General features: G+C 39.3%; 1 protein-coding gene across 1 annotated transcript; it reads left to right on the forward strand.

Moving 5' to 3' along the window:
- Window positions 1-1,218: 1,218 nt before the first annotated feature.
- Window positions 1,219-14,486, forward strand: nampt2 (nicotinamide phosphoribosyltransferase 2). The gene is given in 12 exon segments (XM_046875479.1): window positions 1,219-1,422; window positions 4,008-4,143; window positions 6,171-6,274; window positions 6,370-6,498; window positions 7,836-7,890; window positions 7,893-7,993; window positions 9,176-9,306; window positions 9,961-10,186; window positions 10,591-10,710; window positions 11,095-11,235; window positions 11,341-11,466; window positions 12,569-14,486. Coding segments are annotated over 12 exon segments (1,491 nt in total). The 5' UTR covers window positions 1,219-1,374; the 3' UTR covers window positions 12,743-14,486.
- The last annotated feature ends 1,652 nt before the right edge of the window (window positions 14,487-16,138 follow it).

Consider the following 16,138-nt stretch of genomic DNA (forward strand, 5'->3'; position numbering starts at 1 on the left):
GAATGCTTGAGAAAGACCCTCAAATGCTCAGTTTTATGAATTAGATCATTGTAAGTTTCTAGATAAGGACACCTGCCAAATACATTTAGAGGGGCATTAGGGCAGGGCAGCAGTGGTTGGACCCCTTATTACATTGACAAACACACTTAATTTCTGAAAAATCAGACATCATTTACCAATTATTTATTTGTAACACTATTACAGCACAGTGACAAGTCATGGTCAGAGTGAACGATGCTTATTGAAAATCTGAATAATTATTTATTTAAACATTAGGTATCAAACCTATATAAGTGGATCTCCTCTATCTGTTCGAAACTGGAAAAAATACGTAACTATAGCATACAGGTATTAATATAATATACGGAAAATATATTTTATGTTTTTAGTTACCTTGGACCATTTTTTGTATTTTAAATACACTATGTATATATATAGAATATTTCATTTATATATATTTATATATGACGCCGCTTTTTAGCTTTTGACCTTTTCGCATTATTATGTGTTTTGATCATGTAGTACAAATCAGTAGATTTGAAGCATCAGTAAACACTTTTAAAGGTGTGATTTGTTAAGAGTAATAAATGTGTCAGAAGAATCACTGGATAGGGTTTGAGGTGGTTTTTGTGTGAGAGGGTCATGACGAAGAAAGGCCTTGATCATAAGCCAATCAGATGTGATCAATCAGATGATCAGATGTAATGAATTGTTATTACTTTGAAATAAAAAAGTGTCCCAGCTGTCACATGGAATGCAGAAGTGTTTTGTGGTACTTCTATTAGACCTGCCTGACAAATTGCTTCTGCTTCTAGACTTTGCTCTTAAGTGTGTCACTTTTGATATTAACTGGCCAGGACAAAATAGATCAGGTAAACATATTTACCCAAAATAAACAAATACTGAATCTTCTCAAAGCGGTGGCCAGGAGGCCTTCGCTCCCAATAGCAGAGTCCACAGTTTCGCTCTTGTTTTCACAGAAAATGAAACTGTACACAATCCATGCAGCGCCTCTGTGCGTCACTCCCACCGAAAACCTGCTGTTCGACTCCCACAAGCCACGCCCACTTCTGTTTATTGCGCAAGCCTACGCACAAGGCAGGCGTGGTTTAATCTGGGTAGGCCACGCCCCTTTCCATTATATCCACTCAGAGTGCATGGAGGTACGTGTGGCCTGTTGCCACGCCCCCTTGCGCAAGGTTTACGTGTGGCTCCGCCTCCAGCGAGTCCTCATATGTTTCAACGTGCGTATTCTCCACACGCACACACACAGCGAGGAAACGTGTGCATCTGCGTTTTTATTTTCCCCAAGTGTTATTTCATTTTAGTTTTCTATTCAATCTATTAGTATTTTGTTATACTAAATATACAGACATGGCAGCTCCAGAGTATAATTTTTTACTCGCGACGGATTCATACAAGGTAAACTTGGCTGTAAATGTGCTTTATTTTTATATATTTGGTTTGTAAATAGATTCAATTTGCATATTTTTGATAGAATGTTTTTGTTATGATATTCGGCTGCTTTCTCCGTAATGTTTGTTGTTAGCTAGACAGCTAAGCTATCTGTTTTTACCCTGTCTGCCCTTGCTTGTCATTTTTCATGGTCGTATCTTTGATCCAAGGACATTTCTTTTATTAAATAAATACTGATATAAACATGTGATGACGCGTGTCAGACTGGAAAAAACCCACATTTTCTTTCTAGTATTACTGCTTTCTCGGCTGCCAGGCTGCGAACTGCTTTCTTTTTTAAATGGCCCGCTTTAGCCTTTAGCTTCTCCTGGCGCACAAAATGGTGCGAGTTTATGCAGGGTTTTACGGTACGCAAATAAATAAATAAATAACACCTAGCGCGTGATGGTGGTCTGATTTAAAATATAAATAATAAAAAGTAAATTTTTACACATGTTCCTCTAATAAGTGCTTTTTCTCCCATGACAGTGCAGTTTGTTATGCTATGCTAATGCACAGTTTTCAGTTCTATGTGCATTAGACGAGTAGCGTATTTACGCGTATTTACGCGTATATACGCGCACTGGGAATTTCTACATGTGAATGCTTGTGAAGTTAATAATATTTTTTACAGCAAATTTTTACTCGTACTAATAATTTTAATAGTCGTGTTTAATTCTGAGTCTTTATACTGACCCTAGTGCGTGTGAGCAGCTTTTCTTTCCGGAAAGTGCGAAAAACAAACGAAGAAACGAAACCGAAATTGCATTTGCCAATCTCCGGCCGCCATTTTGGCTGCGTTCCAAATCGCGCGCTGGAGCGCTAGGTTTTACGCCGACATAGTGCGTTACCGTGGTTTCCGCAGGGCTCGCGGTGTAGGGTGTAAGTGCGGAGCGTGCGGTTTGACACGCGACCCTTTATAGATCTGCTGAAATGAAGTTTTAGACATATTAGTTATAAAAATAATGAAATAAAATAATAGATCAATGCATTTCTTATAAAAAATATCTGGAAAATATATTTTTATCTATAAATTCTTACAGATTTTCTGAATTTGTGTCAATTAAATATAATTTGATTTATAATAGAGTTAATGAAGTAATTAAACAGAAATTTTGCAAATTTTGTGAGAAAATGTAACAAATTATTGGAAAGAACTACATATTTTTCTCACTGAACCTGTAGAATATATGTGCAAAAAAATGTTGTGATCTGATTTTAGGTCATATGACATGTCAAAATCGTTAATTCCTCCCTGTCCGGTGCGTATTAGGTTAAAAACAAGAAAGAAAGCAAAAGAAAACGCACACAAACTCCACATTGGTGCATCTCCGTCCTGCTCGCGCTGGAACCATGTCAGGAAGGTCGGCTGTAATCGGAGAATGTGAGACGACCCCCATCTTTAATCACTTTCAAATGGCAAAGGATGTTTCTTTCCACATCCGAAAGCAGCAGAGGCTAGAATGTCAGCTACACACACATATACACACACACACACTTATATACACACTCCTTTACACACCCACTCACATATCCACGTACTTATATACACACATGCTTCCTCACAGCCACTCATATTTACACACACACACACACACACACACACACACACACACACACACACACACACGGGTCTCGCTATTCTGATACTACAGTAACGTCTGAACTACACTGTATTCCTGATAATAAACAGATTAGAATCATGTTCACGTATTTGGAAGGAGTCTCCAGTGTCATCACTTCGTGCCGTTTCCTCCACAAGAACATATTAAAGGTGAAGGAACGGGAGGCAGATGAGGGATGAAGCGTTCAGTCCCATAGACGATGAAGCGATTTGTCTCACGGACGTTCTATAGCGTAACACGTACCCGTAAACGGATAAAAAGTACATCCACCGTTCTATCAGTTGTAACGCTCCATACGTAAAGCCGGTCTCCGGTTTATGCCGTATCTTTATTTTCTTCCAACATCCAATCAAATCCAGATGCTTCTATGACGTCAGATTGTGATATCGCACCGTAAACACTCCCCCCCCCCCTTTCCCTTTTCACATCATTATATAACTCTTTCGAAAGAACTCGACTTTGACCTCGCCACAAGCTTTGCTTTCTTTTCTCTTTTTTTGTGATATGAAGGCACAGACTGTTTTTATTTCGAGAAGCGACTTTTACTGGAATTAACGATAATAAGAAGAATAACATTTCATGGGTCTGACTTTTTTCTCCCGTTTTCTAGTAAATTCTTCATCCACTCGCTCGAGCTCGTCGAAGCTCGTTGCTTTTGATTGGTGCTCACGTGACCCAGTGTGTTTCATTCGTGTACAGTACATACTCTAGGAGTTGCCTGGAATTTGTATAATGAATGATTATTATTTTAATTATGGTTATTATCTTATTTGGGGACTTATAAGATATAACATCATATCATAACATTCAGTCCCAGTCGTTGTCTCAGGTTTCAAATGAAATTGATGTGGGGAGTGGAATAAAACACGATCGGATTGGGCTGTTATTAGATGAATGAAACTGTGCTTTTTGTTTCCTGTTTGGCAGATCACACACTACAAGCAGTATCCTCCAGACCTCAGCAAAGTCTATTCTTACTTCGAGTGCCGGCGCAAGATAGGAGCCCAGTTCAACGAAGTGGTGTTTTTCGGCCTGCAGTACCTTCTGAAGAAATATCTCGCAGGTGTTTATATTTACGCTTACATTCACGCACCTCTAGAAGACGCTCTTACGCAACCGAGCAGTCGAGGGAGGATTGAATGCTTTGCTCAAAGCCCCAGCAGCGGCGTTCGGATTTCAACTCACAACCTTCCGATTGAAAGTCTTAACACCTTATCAATTAAACGGCAACTTGCCTATCTTCAGCACGCTGTTTATGTTCTTTATGTTCTTTATGTTCTCACGACTCAGCAAACAGACCATGACCTAACCATGAGATTCATATGTGCTTTTTTTTTGGAAATCCCACTCCCATTTATTTTAAAAAGCTTTAGTCTTATGGGATGATGTTCCACTAGGTTTTGTGGAGATTCATTCAACCACAAGGGTGTTAGTAAAGTTAGTATTGATGGAGGTGAGGTGAGGTGAGGAGGTCTGGGGTGCACTCAGTGTTAACATTCATCATGTTCCATAGGGTTGAGATCAGAGCTTTATAACAGGCCAATCAAGATCTTCCACTCCAACCCGTGTAAAGCAGATCTTCATGGAGCTGGCTTTGTGCACAGGAGCAGGTTTTGTGGAGAAGAACCACATACAGTACGGCTGGAAAAGTCCGGTGTCCCAATACTTTTGTCCCTCTGTCATGGATGCATTATTAATACAGAAATACAAATTTATTATATATATATTTTTTTTGTTTATTTTTTAGTATTAAAGTAGAATAAAGTGCAAATAATAAATAATAAACAAACATTTAATAATAATAATAATTAATAAAATATATATATATTTTATTTTTATTAGAGTATGAAATCAAGAAGTCTAAAAAATTAAACATAATTAAGATTTATATTGAAATGGATCAGACTTTGTTTTTGAATTACGTTTATTAAAGCAATATTGAAAAAGAAATTCCGTAAAATGAAGTATTTTAAATATATCAAGGAAAAAAATTAAGCAAAAGAATTCCTTCTTGAGGGTTTTTTTTTTTTTTATGACTACTTGGTATAAATGTGTGTAGACTGTGGGCTGATCCTTATGTTTATCTTGTTAAATACAGGCTGAAATAATGTGAATTATCACAGGTTAAACTCCATTAACCTTGTTGTCATTGCTTTTGTATAGTACAGCAAGCTCACGTAATTCACGTGGCTCTGCCTCTGGATCATCTCCAGACAGGAACCTTGACTGAAGCACCAGGTCAAACGGCCTTTTTTTTTTGGCATAAAACACGATTTGCGTTTGAGGAAGAACAGGCCTGTACGTGTCCCCGGTTAACACGCATCTTAAATGTAACCGAATCTCTCGACCAGTATGAAAACAAAATCGCACAATGCCCCGTTTCATCATTAGTCGTGTTTGCGTAAGGAACGCAGTTCACAGCAGCGTTTCGTAATCGGTCGCTCAAAGTGGATTTGTGAAAGGGACGAAGTTCAAGCTGGCGATTTTTCTGCAATTCAGGAGCACGGCGGGTCACAAGGTCGATCGTGCCGTCATGCGGAACGAATCAGTGACGGGGTGGTAATGAATTTCAGGGGAAAGAGGAGTATTAGCACTCCTTCCTCACTTACTCTACAGCAGTTGCCTGGTTTTTATCTGTCTGTGGTGCATCAATTTTCTTTTTTGAAATGAAATGGCACCAGAAAGCCACTCTGCCATCCTGAACTCAAAAAATGTCCTGATTGCTACAAGTCAAGACTCATTCCATGAATATATTTCTCCGTTTCACTCTATAAAAACGACTGTATGCATTTTGATACGATTCAGTTTGATTTGTGTGCCACTTTTAACAATGGACATCGTCTCAAAGCAGCTGTATAGATTATAAATTTTAGAGCCTATAAGTTTATGCCTAAAGAGAGTGATTACAAGAGGACAAAGCACATTGTTCCAAGAGATTAAAAGGTTCTAAAATTAGATTATTTAATCCCAATCAGGTTCAAGAATTTAAAACGCATGCTCGGGCATGTTTACAGTCTTCAACGGGATTTTCTGATGCATGCGATGTAAATCGAGTATCTGTAACCGAGTGCATCATAACCTGTTCCCCAGGATGCGTGGTCACAGAGGAGAAGATCCAGGAAGCTAAAGTTTTTTACCAGATGCACTTCAAGCAGGCGGTGTTTGACGAGGAGGGCTGGAGGAAACTGCTGGAGGTAGGATTGAATCCGATTGAATTGAATTTCGAAGTTTTCGGGTTCTCAGAGGTCCGTTGCGCTAAACGCCGTTTCTCCTTGTGTGTGCGCTCCAGAGATACGACGGCCGCCTTCCGATCCGCATCAAAGCCGTTCCCGAGGGGAAGATCATTCCCAGGGGAAACGTCCTGTTCACTGTCGAGAACACGGACCCAGACTTCTACTGGCTCACCAATTACATAGAGGTACGAGAATATCATTTAAACTGATCGTGGGTGTATAAATGTGTAGTATTTCATTTAATCCAGATTACTTTAAACATGTGTAGGAATTCAAACCCTAAAGTGTAGATGGTAAAAATTGAGATTTTTTTTGTATTTGAGTAATTGACACTGTTATAATGTTAATTCAAACATTTCATTAGTTGATAATAACATTTGTATTTTTAATATTGTTTAAAAGTCCACTAAAGGATGAAACCAAAGAGGAAAACGAATTGGTCATCAGTAGTCTGTATGAAAGGACACACACAAAAATAATTAAGTCAGGAGTGTGTTTTGAGCTGTAGAGATCCTCCCACTAAACAGTTAACGCTCTGGGTGTGTTATAAACGCAGCCCTGCTGTGCCATTGCCCAAGTCAGTGACTCTGGCTCTTTTAATTTCCAGCACATACTCGGTCACTGCGGCGGCTCTGAAACAGCACACAGAGCTTTGATTATAATGGTTTTCAGGGTCAGCAAGGTTAAACTCATGACCTGGTGAACCTCAACAACGAGGTTCTCTGACCTTAGACCCGACTGCACAGTTCAAAGAATAGTTTTCTTATGTTTTCCAAGTAGTAAAAACCAAGTCACAGACTTCAGTCCTCCGTTTGTAGTTGTTTTAGTTGTTTTTGACCAAAAATTCTGTCTTGTCAGATGATTACTGACTTTTGGTCGAGAAGTAAGTTTAAAGGTCTGTTGGATGATTACTCTGACCTTTATTCAGTATGTAAGTTGAAGGTCTGTCAGATGATTAGTCTGACTCTTGGTCTGTATGTAAGTTTGAAGGTCTGACTTTTGGTCTGTATGTAAGTTTGAAGGTCTGACTTTTGGTCTGTATGTAAGTTTGAAGGTCTGACCTTTGGTCTGTATCTGGAGTTTGAAGGTCTGACTTTTGGTCTGTATCTGAAGTTTGAAGTTCTGACTTTTGGACTTATCTAAGTCTGACGGTCTGATTAATTGATTACTCTGACCTTTATTCAGTATGTAAGTTGAAGGTCTGTCAGATGATTAGTCTCACGTTTTCTTATGTATGAAAGTTTGTATGTCTGTCATTCAGTCGGTAACCAATGAATTTGTTATCGAGTTGATTTTTCCGTCTTTTGGTCTGAATTTAAATGTCTCTTGATCTGGCGAATGTACGCCGGTCAGTTGCTGGTTCTTCTGGTTGTTTGATCAGTTGTTTGGTCTCTTGATCTCTCTTTCACACATATACAGTCCTCATCCCATACACACTCCGTCTTTCTCTCTCTCTCTCTCTCTCTCTCTCTCTCTCTCTCCATTCTGACTCATGCGCCATGTGCGCTTTTTGTCCCCTCAGACCATGCTGGTCCAAATGTGGTACCCCATCACCGTGGCAACCATCTCCCGGGAGTTTAAAAGATCCTTGCCAAGCATCTGAAGGCCACGTCGGGAAGTTTGGAGGGGCTGGAGTTCAAACTGCACGACTTCGGCTACAGAGGCGTCTCCTCTCAGGAGGTACTAGTTCGCTCGCACGCACTAATAACCACCTCATTCAACCGAGTCGGTCTGATATGCTTCGGGGGCAAATCCAGATATTTGCAGCATTCGCAATTAACAAATGAGCGAGTTTTATGGTCCGGCGCAGTGCATGGTGGAGTGGATTTATGAACACACTTGCTTAGATGTGTGACTTTATAGCCAGAATCTATTAATCATCAGACTATAGAATGGCATGGGTAAGAAGGTGAGTTAATCTATAGCCACTTCTGAGCAGAGTGCACTTTGAATGTAGAAATAAAGGTGTCTCAGATAGGATCGTTTATACATAAGAGGTGTATTTTTGACAGCTCAGAGCTCAGTATTTGCTGAACAGAAACACAGATGGCAGTCATACCTGTACACAACTGGGTTGAGTATTAAAGGGAGGTCACTGGAGGGTATAGACAGGGAAAGTGTCTGCGTCTGAAAGGTCAGCAGACATCTGGCTGAGGTGATAAGCACAGCGCCGGGTGTGTGCGCGGGCGTCTGGGAGTTTAGATGTACACTGATCTGCCCATTCTGAACGAGAGCTGGTTTTTAAAGCTCGGGTCAGATTGAGACAGATGTGAGCAAGAGGAGAATGGAAAAGCCAGTTTGCAACCCAGCCATCAGTCTGTCATTTGGCAGAGGTTATGATGTTGCAGAACGATGTTAAACAGACAATCCATAATTGATAGATAGATAGATAGATAGATAGATAGATAGATAGATAGATAGATAGATAGATAGATAGATAGATAGATAGATAGATAGATAGAGGGGTAAATCTCAGACTGTGAAGTATCACATTGAATAAATCAAGGGAACGGCTGAAGTGGATTTTGTATGGACACGAGTTGTTGTGTTTTTTTTTTTTTTTTTTTGAGAGGGCAAGACTCCGATCTTTATTTAGCATCAAATACAAATTGTAATCCTGAGCAACAGCCTCGTGTGCTTTTTGGCAAACAACAGCTGCTCTTTTTAGATGATGAGTAATACTCATGGGAAAACGTCTTTAAACAGGCAGAACTGCATTGATTTGTAATATTGTACTTTAATATCGTTGGAATATTGGAATTTATTATCGGCGTAATATTTTGCATGCTCATTAAATTAGTATTCGGTTACACACACGTGGTTCATTGTGTTTTCTTTATTATCTCTTTCACACACACACAGTCTGCAGCGCTGGGCGGAGCCGCACACCTGGTGAACTTTTCCAGTACGGACACGGTGGCAGGAGTCCTCATGGCTCAGCATTACTACAGCTGCCCCATGGCTGGGTTTTCTATACCGGCTGCTGAGCACAGGTGAGACACACTGAGACATCTCTCTCTCCCCCAGAGTTCAACACAGGACCCGATTTATTATGATGAGCATGACAGGAAAGTTTATTTTTAAAATTTCTCTGATTTCCTCTGTGACGTTTTTGCCCTCTCTTTCTTTTTTTCTACTTATTTGTCTGCATTTCTGAAGCACTAAGGAAAAAACCATCTTCCACTGAAGCTCACAATCACTCATTCACACACGTTTGCACAATTTCAAATGGCAGATTCATTAGAGAGTCACTTTGTTTTCTTCAAGCTCATCCCTGCTCATGTGATCGAATCTAACCACAGACAAAGACAAGCTAATCTCTCAGTGAAGCTGGAGGCTAATTAGGAGTTATATGTAATGTTTAATTAATATTTAAACATAATTTATATTTATTTATCAACAACCACAGAGTGCTCAAATCAGACTCCGGGTGTTTTTATTATTATTATAAAAAAGCATTTAAAAAATGTATAAAAAAAAAAAAAAAGGAAATAAATAACAATAAAAAATTATATTTTTATCCATTTGTTTATGTAACATTTATTCAAAGCATCATTTAATAATCTGTCTCAATCATTTAATAATTGTGTGTGTGTGTGTGTGTGTGTGTGTGTGCGCGTGCGCGTGCGTGTGTGTGTGTTTTCCAGTACTATCATCTCCTGGGGCCGGAGCAGAGAGAAGGAGGCGTATGAGTACCTGCTGGACCAGTTCCCGTCAGGCCCCGTGGCGGTGGTCAGCGACAGCTACGACATCTTCAAGGCCTGTAAGCACATCTGGGGAGATAAGCTGAAGGAGAGAGTAATGGAACGCAGCGAAGACTCCAGCCTCGTCATCCGGCCTGATTCAGGAGACCCCACAGAGACACTGCTGGAGGTGGGTCATGTCCTGACTGCAGGGGATCCTGTAATGATTCAAAGTCAGAGTGAAGTACAAGTGAAGGTCATAAATAGAGACGGTATGAAAGATATGAACACTTTTTAAGGAGGAAGGGAAGCACTGAAGGGACTGAACTTGGGAAAGGAAAAGACTTGAAGGAAATAAGAAAACAAATGTCTGAAGGAAGGAAGAAAAGAGGACTGAAGGAAAGGACTGAGGAATAGAAATATGAACTGTAGATAGTAGGGACAGGATGTAGGATGGAAGGAGAGGAATATGGGAAAGAAAGAAAGGGAAAAAAAGGGGTTTTTTTGGTGTGTGATATAAGTAAAAAAAAAAAAAAAAAAGGTAAGCCCCATATCTCTCTCACTCTCTCATGCTCTCTCTTTCTCTCTCTGCAGGTGATAAAGATTTTAGAGGAGTGTTTTAGCTGTTCTCTGAACTCTATGGGCTATAAAGTGCTTCCATCATACGTGCGCATCATCCAAGGCGACGGGATCGATCTCTGCTCAGTCGAGACGGTAAAGTAGCAACCGTCATTCTGCGACAGTGGTGTTCTAGTGACAAGAATCATTTTTTACACAAACAAAACGATGTATTTCTTCTTGGGTCCTCAAACGCCAAGAACCACTCCAATATTTTACTAATTCACATAAAGTCAGAAACCTATTTTTTGTCAAATCAAGATTGTAAGAAATACAGATTTGTATGTACAGTATATGTGAATTGAAAATTCCAGTTGAATATGAAAAACTCATGCTGCCATGGCTGCCTTTTCATTCTGGATTCTGGTTGGATGTTGCGTTTTATGACCTTTTAACCTTCTAGGCTGACTTTAAACCATGTCTGGGTGACTTTAGCTCAGAAAGGCCTAACACCAAGGTGTCCTGTGTTACCGTTCCCAGATCCTGAAGAAGCTCAACGACGAAGGCTGGAGCGCCGAGAACGTCTTCTTCGGCTGTGGAAGCGCCCTGCTGCAGAAGATCAACAGAGACACACTGAACTGCGCCTTTAAATGCAGCTACGTGGAGAATAGTGGGAAGGGGGTCAGTTTCCACCCTCCAATTTAAATGCTTGTCTATATGAGTAATGTCCTACATAAGTCTTAGGTGTAAATTTGTGTGTGTGTGTGTGTGTGTGTGTGTGTGTAGATGGACGTGTATAAACAGCCAGTAACAGACCCATCTAAGGGATCAAAACGTGGGCGTCTGTCGCTGAGGAGAAACTCAGATGGGTTTATAGAGACAGTTGAACGAGGTGCAGGCAAACCTGAGGAGGTGAGTAGAAGAAGAGTGGGGGGAGGGGGAATCAAATGTGTCTACAAATCAGAGTATATGTTTTGGAGCCTTAAGGATCTGATATTATTGCTAAAATCATATCATACATTTTTTTTTCTAGGCTACGACACAATTTAGTTTCATTCCCTTTGAAATAAGCTTGATGCCTGTGTAGGGTTGTGAGTGTTACGGGGGGGAGCCTTTAGAAAAGTTTACGCAGGTTTAAACCACCTTTATTTACAAGTTTATAAACATGATGGGGATAAAGGTTTGAGCATACCCGAACCTCGCCTGGAGTGCGGGCAGCGTTCCAATCCATTCCAAAGCTGTGCAGTAGGGTGGAGGTCAGCACTCTATAGCAGGCTATTTAAGATCTTTCACTCCAACCCATGTAAAGTGGAGCTCTCTTTGTGCACACGGGCAATGTTTATATATATGTGTTTAGTGTATGTGTGTGTGTGTGTGTGTGTGTGTGTGTGTGTGTGTGTGTGTGTGTGTGTGTGTGTGTGTGTGTGTGTATGTGTATGTGTGTGTATGTGTGTATGTGTGTGTGTGTGTGTGTGTATGTGTATGTGTGTATGTGTGTATGTAACAGCACTAAACCTTTTTGGTACAGGGCTCTTCGGTTCGGTGCCCATGTGTACCGAATGCAATCCTTCTTACATGCGGAATATATTTAAAATCCGAGTTCCCTCAGGAACATATTGAGTGGCGGACTGCAAGTTTGTTTCGTCTTCAGCTCGCATTTTGAGCGCAGTGTCACGTTGTTTTTATTATTTTTGTTCTTTTTTAACTTTGTTAAACTTGAAAACATAAACAATGCCGGGGTATTAAAAAAAAACAAAACCAAAAAAATGAAAAACTAGTGTCAGCGCAGTGTGTGTGTGTGTGTGTGTGTGTGTGTGTGTGTGTGTGTGTGTGTGTGTGTGTGTGTGTGTGTGTGTATATATATATATATATGCTTTATGTGAATAATTTATTTATTTTCTGTCAATGCGGTACATGTTTTCACTATCGCATAATAAACGTTTCTTTTCACTTTGTGTGTGTGTGTGTGTGTGTGTGTGTGTGTGTGTGTGTGTGTGTGTGTGTGATGATGCAGGACATGCTCGTGACCGTGTTTGAGAACGGGACCATACTAAAGGAGTACTCTCTGGACGAGATCCGGAAGAACGCCCAGCTCTGGGAGGAGGACCTGAGCCTTGGGCAGCACAACCAGGACCACAGCGGCACGCTGGACATCCACCAGGAACACATCAGAAATGGCTTGCACTAATCACGGCGCCACCCTCTGCCCACCAACGGACCAATCGATCCCATCAAACCCCATTCTTTTCCCACGTATCATATTCTCTGAACCGTGTTCTCATTTCCCACAATTCCTTCCGTGTCCATACGGTCGGCGCAAAAGAGTCTCTGGAGTTTTTATTTTTAACTTTCAAATCGTGTTTTTATCTTTTAGGTTTTTCCTATAAATATACCAAAACGCTCGTTCATACTGACAACGTACTAATGTGGAAAGAACCACATGTGGTGAACATTAGCACTAAATTTTATTTGGGTGCTCGTGAAGTGAAACTACATCCAGTTCATCGTACAGCCATTTAAAATCGAACATTTTATAATCTCTTTCCATCGCTGTCTAATTAACATATTTTCTTTTTTCAGATATTTTCATTATTTTGAAATCGTGCTATTGGTGCTTGTAGAACACACATCATTAGTGTATTTACCAGCAGGGCTTTCTTTTTCTCTCTCAGATTTTTCGCACGATTTTGTTGAATTTTTTTTTTCGATGAATGAATCTTTTCTTTTTATGCAGATTTTACAAATAAGTCAATAAAGCCTACGCACCTATAATAGTGGTGCGGTATGAAATATACGTATGAACGCAGGGGATACGGGAACACGTTCGCATCGTTTTTTTTCCGATTTCTCTCTCTGTCGGCGTTTGGTCAGCGATCGTGAGCAGTATGTGCACTATTACAAAACCATATATGCAGGAGGCTCTCTGGGTTTCTCTGTGGCACCCGAATAGATGAAATAGATTGGGGTATAGATGCTGCATGAAAAGCGGCGGTTTCTATAAAGCCACACGTTTAATGACGTGTCTGAATACGCTAATGCGTCTATGCACGTTGTGGATGAAAATGCACAAATTTGTCCATTTCTCAAATTCGCCACAAAAATGCCATTATTTTTCTGGGCCCCTGAGCATGGCCCCTCAACCTCATAGGTGCTCAGTTGTATGAATGAGATAAACGTCGCTCTGAATAATGACGTCTGCCAAATGTGGTGAATGTCCCAGCATTTATTAGCAACAGAAATTCTCCAAATGTATGATTATTTAATACGTTTAATACAATTTTATACTTATTATAATAGTAAACAGTAATAATTAATTGATTAGGAATGGAGAGACTCAATAATGAATCGATCCAGAATTTCATGTTTGAACCAATACATAGAAATCAGCCTGTTATAAATTAGTGCATAAGGAACACAGTGCATTTTCATCAATAATGTATTTATACGTGGTGCATAACGCTTTAGGAATGAAGACGCATTATAAAGGTGTGTCATGTCGTTAATCGTAAACGTGGCCTTTTATAGAAAGTGTTGCTGGCCTTTCTTCCTCACACTAAATCAGTAGAACTGAGAATAACGTGTGTGTTTGTGTGTTTCACCAAGTCCTAAAACAGAGTGAATTTTGGCAACATGTTGCTCACACTGCCTTAACACTCACTCGGGGGTCTTGGGGGGTTTTTTGTGTATTTTTTGTTCTTTTCTCTCTCTCTGTTTTTTTTTTTTTTTTGCTTTTGCACTATCAATTTCCCCCACGGGTGACTGCACGGTGCTTTTCATTGTGTCCTCCATCCAGCCCAAGTGTGCATCAAGTGTGTTCCGGTCTGTTTGGTGGGAACGGCGCACTTTTCTCGTCGATTCTGAACGTCGGAAATGAAGCAGATATTGACCCTACCTCTTTTTTTTTTTTGTCACAATAATGCTGTTTGGTAAAATACAACAATACTAATTACACTAATGTAATGTGTATTATGCTGTAAATATAATTTTTTTTTTGGTTGGAAATTCTAGCAGTTTTTAGCTTTTAACCCTATTTTCCTGTTGTATGTTTTTACAAATGTAATATTTAGTATGAGGGGAAAAAAAAAAATACATGCCTTCACTTTCCAATCGTCGAGCTTCCGTTTATTTATTTGGAGTTTTGTTTGCTTGACACCTACAGAATACAAACCCTCAGTGTCGAAGGATAAAGTTTTGGAGTCTGGCATCTGGAATTATTACTAGAATTAAACCAGTAAACATTTGTTATTAGAGGGTTTATACCACTTGTGGGATGCGGGAGTTTAGTGGTTTAGGCATTGGACTTGAAGGTTGTGAGTTCTATGCCCAGCCATGGCCCTTAACACAACAGCTGCTTAGTTGTATACATGAGATAAAAGTCGCTCTGGAGGCCATAAATATTAATGTAGTTATGGGTTTATATTAGAGCTGCTGCTATCGATTATTTTAGTAATCGAATATTCTATCGATCATCGAGTAATCGGATAAGAAGTACTTTTTCTTTATTAATGCAAAATACTAAATGCAAGAAAATAAGACGGGTCTGTTTAAATGAACAATTAATTTGTTTCCTTCTTAGAAAAATTTACATTTGATTGCTGAAATTGCATACAAGAATATCTGAAAACTAAACCTATTATAATTTAATTGCATCAAAATGTAAATACAGATTTTTTTAGATTACTCAACAAAAAAAATAAGTAAATGCATTGTATGCTATTTCCTTTAAGTTTGAAATGATGCCATACTTTGGCCTGAATCCTATAAAAAAGTCTGTTTCTGCAATTCCGAGTTTATTTCTCTTAATTCTGACTTTTTCTTTCACAACTGCGACGTTTACGAGTAATAAAGTCGTAGTTGTGAAAGAAAAAGTGTGTGTCCCTTAAAGCCAGCTCCATGAAAATATGATTTACATTAGCTGAAATGAAAGATCTTGAATGGCCTGCTATAGAGCTCTGAACCCAACCCTACCTCACAGCTCTATAGCAGGCCATTCAAGATCTTTCACTCCAGATAATGTAAATCATATTTTCATAGAGCTGGCTTTAAGGGACACACAGGGCCATGTAGTTTTGCATTTTGTTTTCCCTCAATTATAAAAACCTTCATATTAAAACCTGCATGTTGTTTTTACTTGTGTTATCTTTTACAAATTTTTCTTAATTAGTTTGATGATCGGAAACATTCAAGTGTGACAAACATGCAAAAAAATTAAAAAATCAGGAGGGGGACAAACTTTTTCACACCACTGTGTGTATATACAGTATATATGGCATTTAGGAAGCTTTATGCACATTTATAGATATGCATGAACTGTGGAGTTCATAAAAAACTTTTGTGAGTACTTAAAAAAAATACACAAACGTATAGAAATAATTGTGAAAAATTCCATAAAGAAATTCATAGTTAAAAAATATCAGGATACGCACCATTGATGGTTTATAAAAGATTATAAAGGATCTATGCAATCCCTATAAATGTGATAGGAAGACATGATGCAAGAACCTTTGAAATAAAGTAAAGCCATTGTTTTGCAGAGTGAAAACGGTTTTATACTCCAAACACGAGTCACTGGGTATGTCCTGAT

This window comes from Silurus meridionalis, chromosome 19 (assembly GCF_014805685.1).
Source record: "Silurus meridionalis isolate SWU-2019-XX chromosome 19, ASM1480568v1, whole genome shotgun sequence".
NCBI classification, from domain to species: Eukaryota; Metazoa; Chordata; class Actinopteri; order Siluriformes; family Siluridae; genus Silurus; species Silurus meridionalis.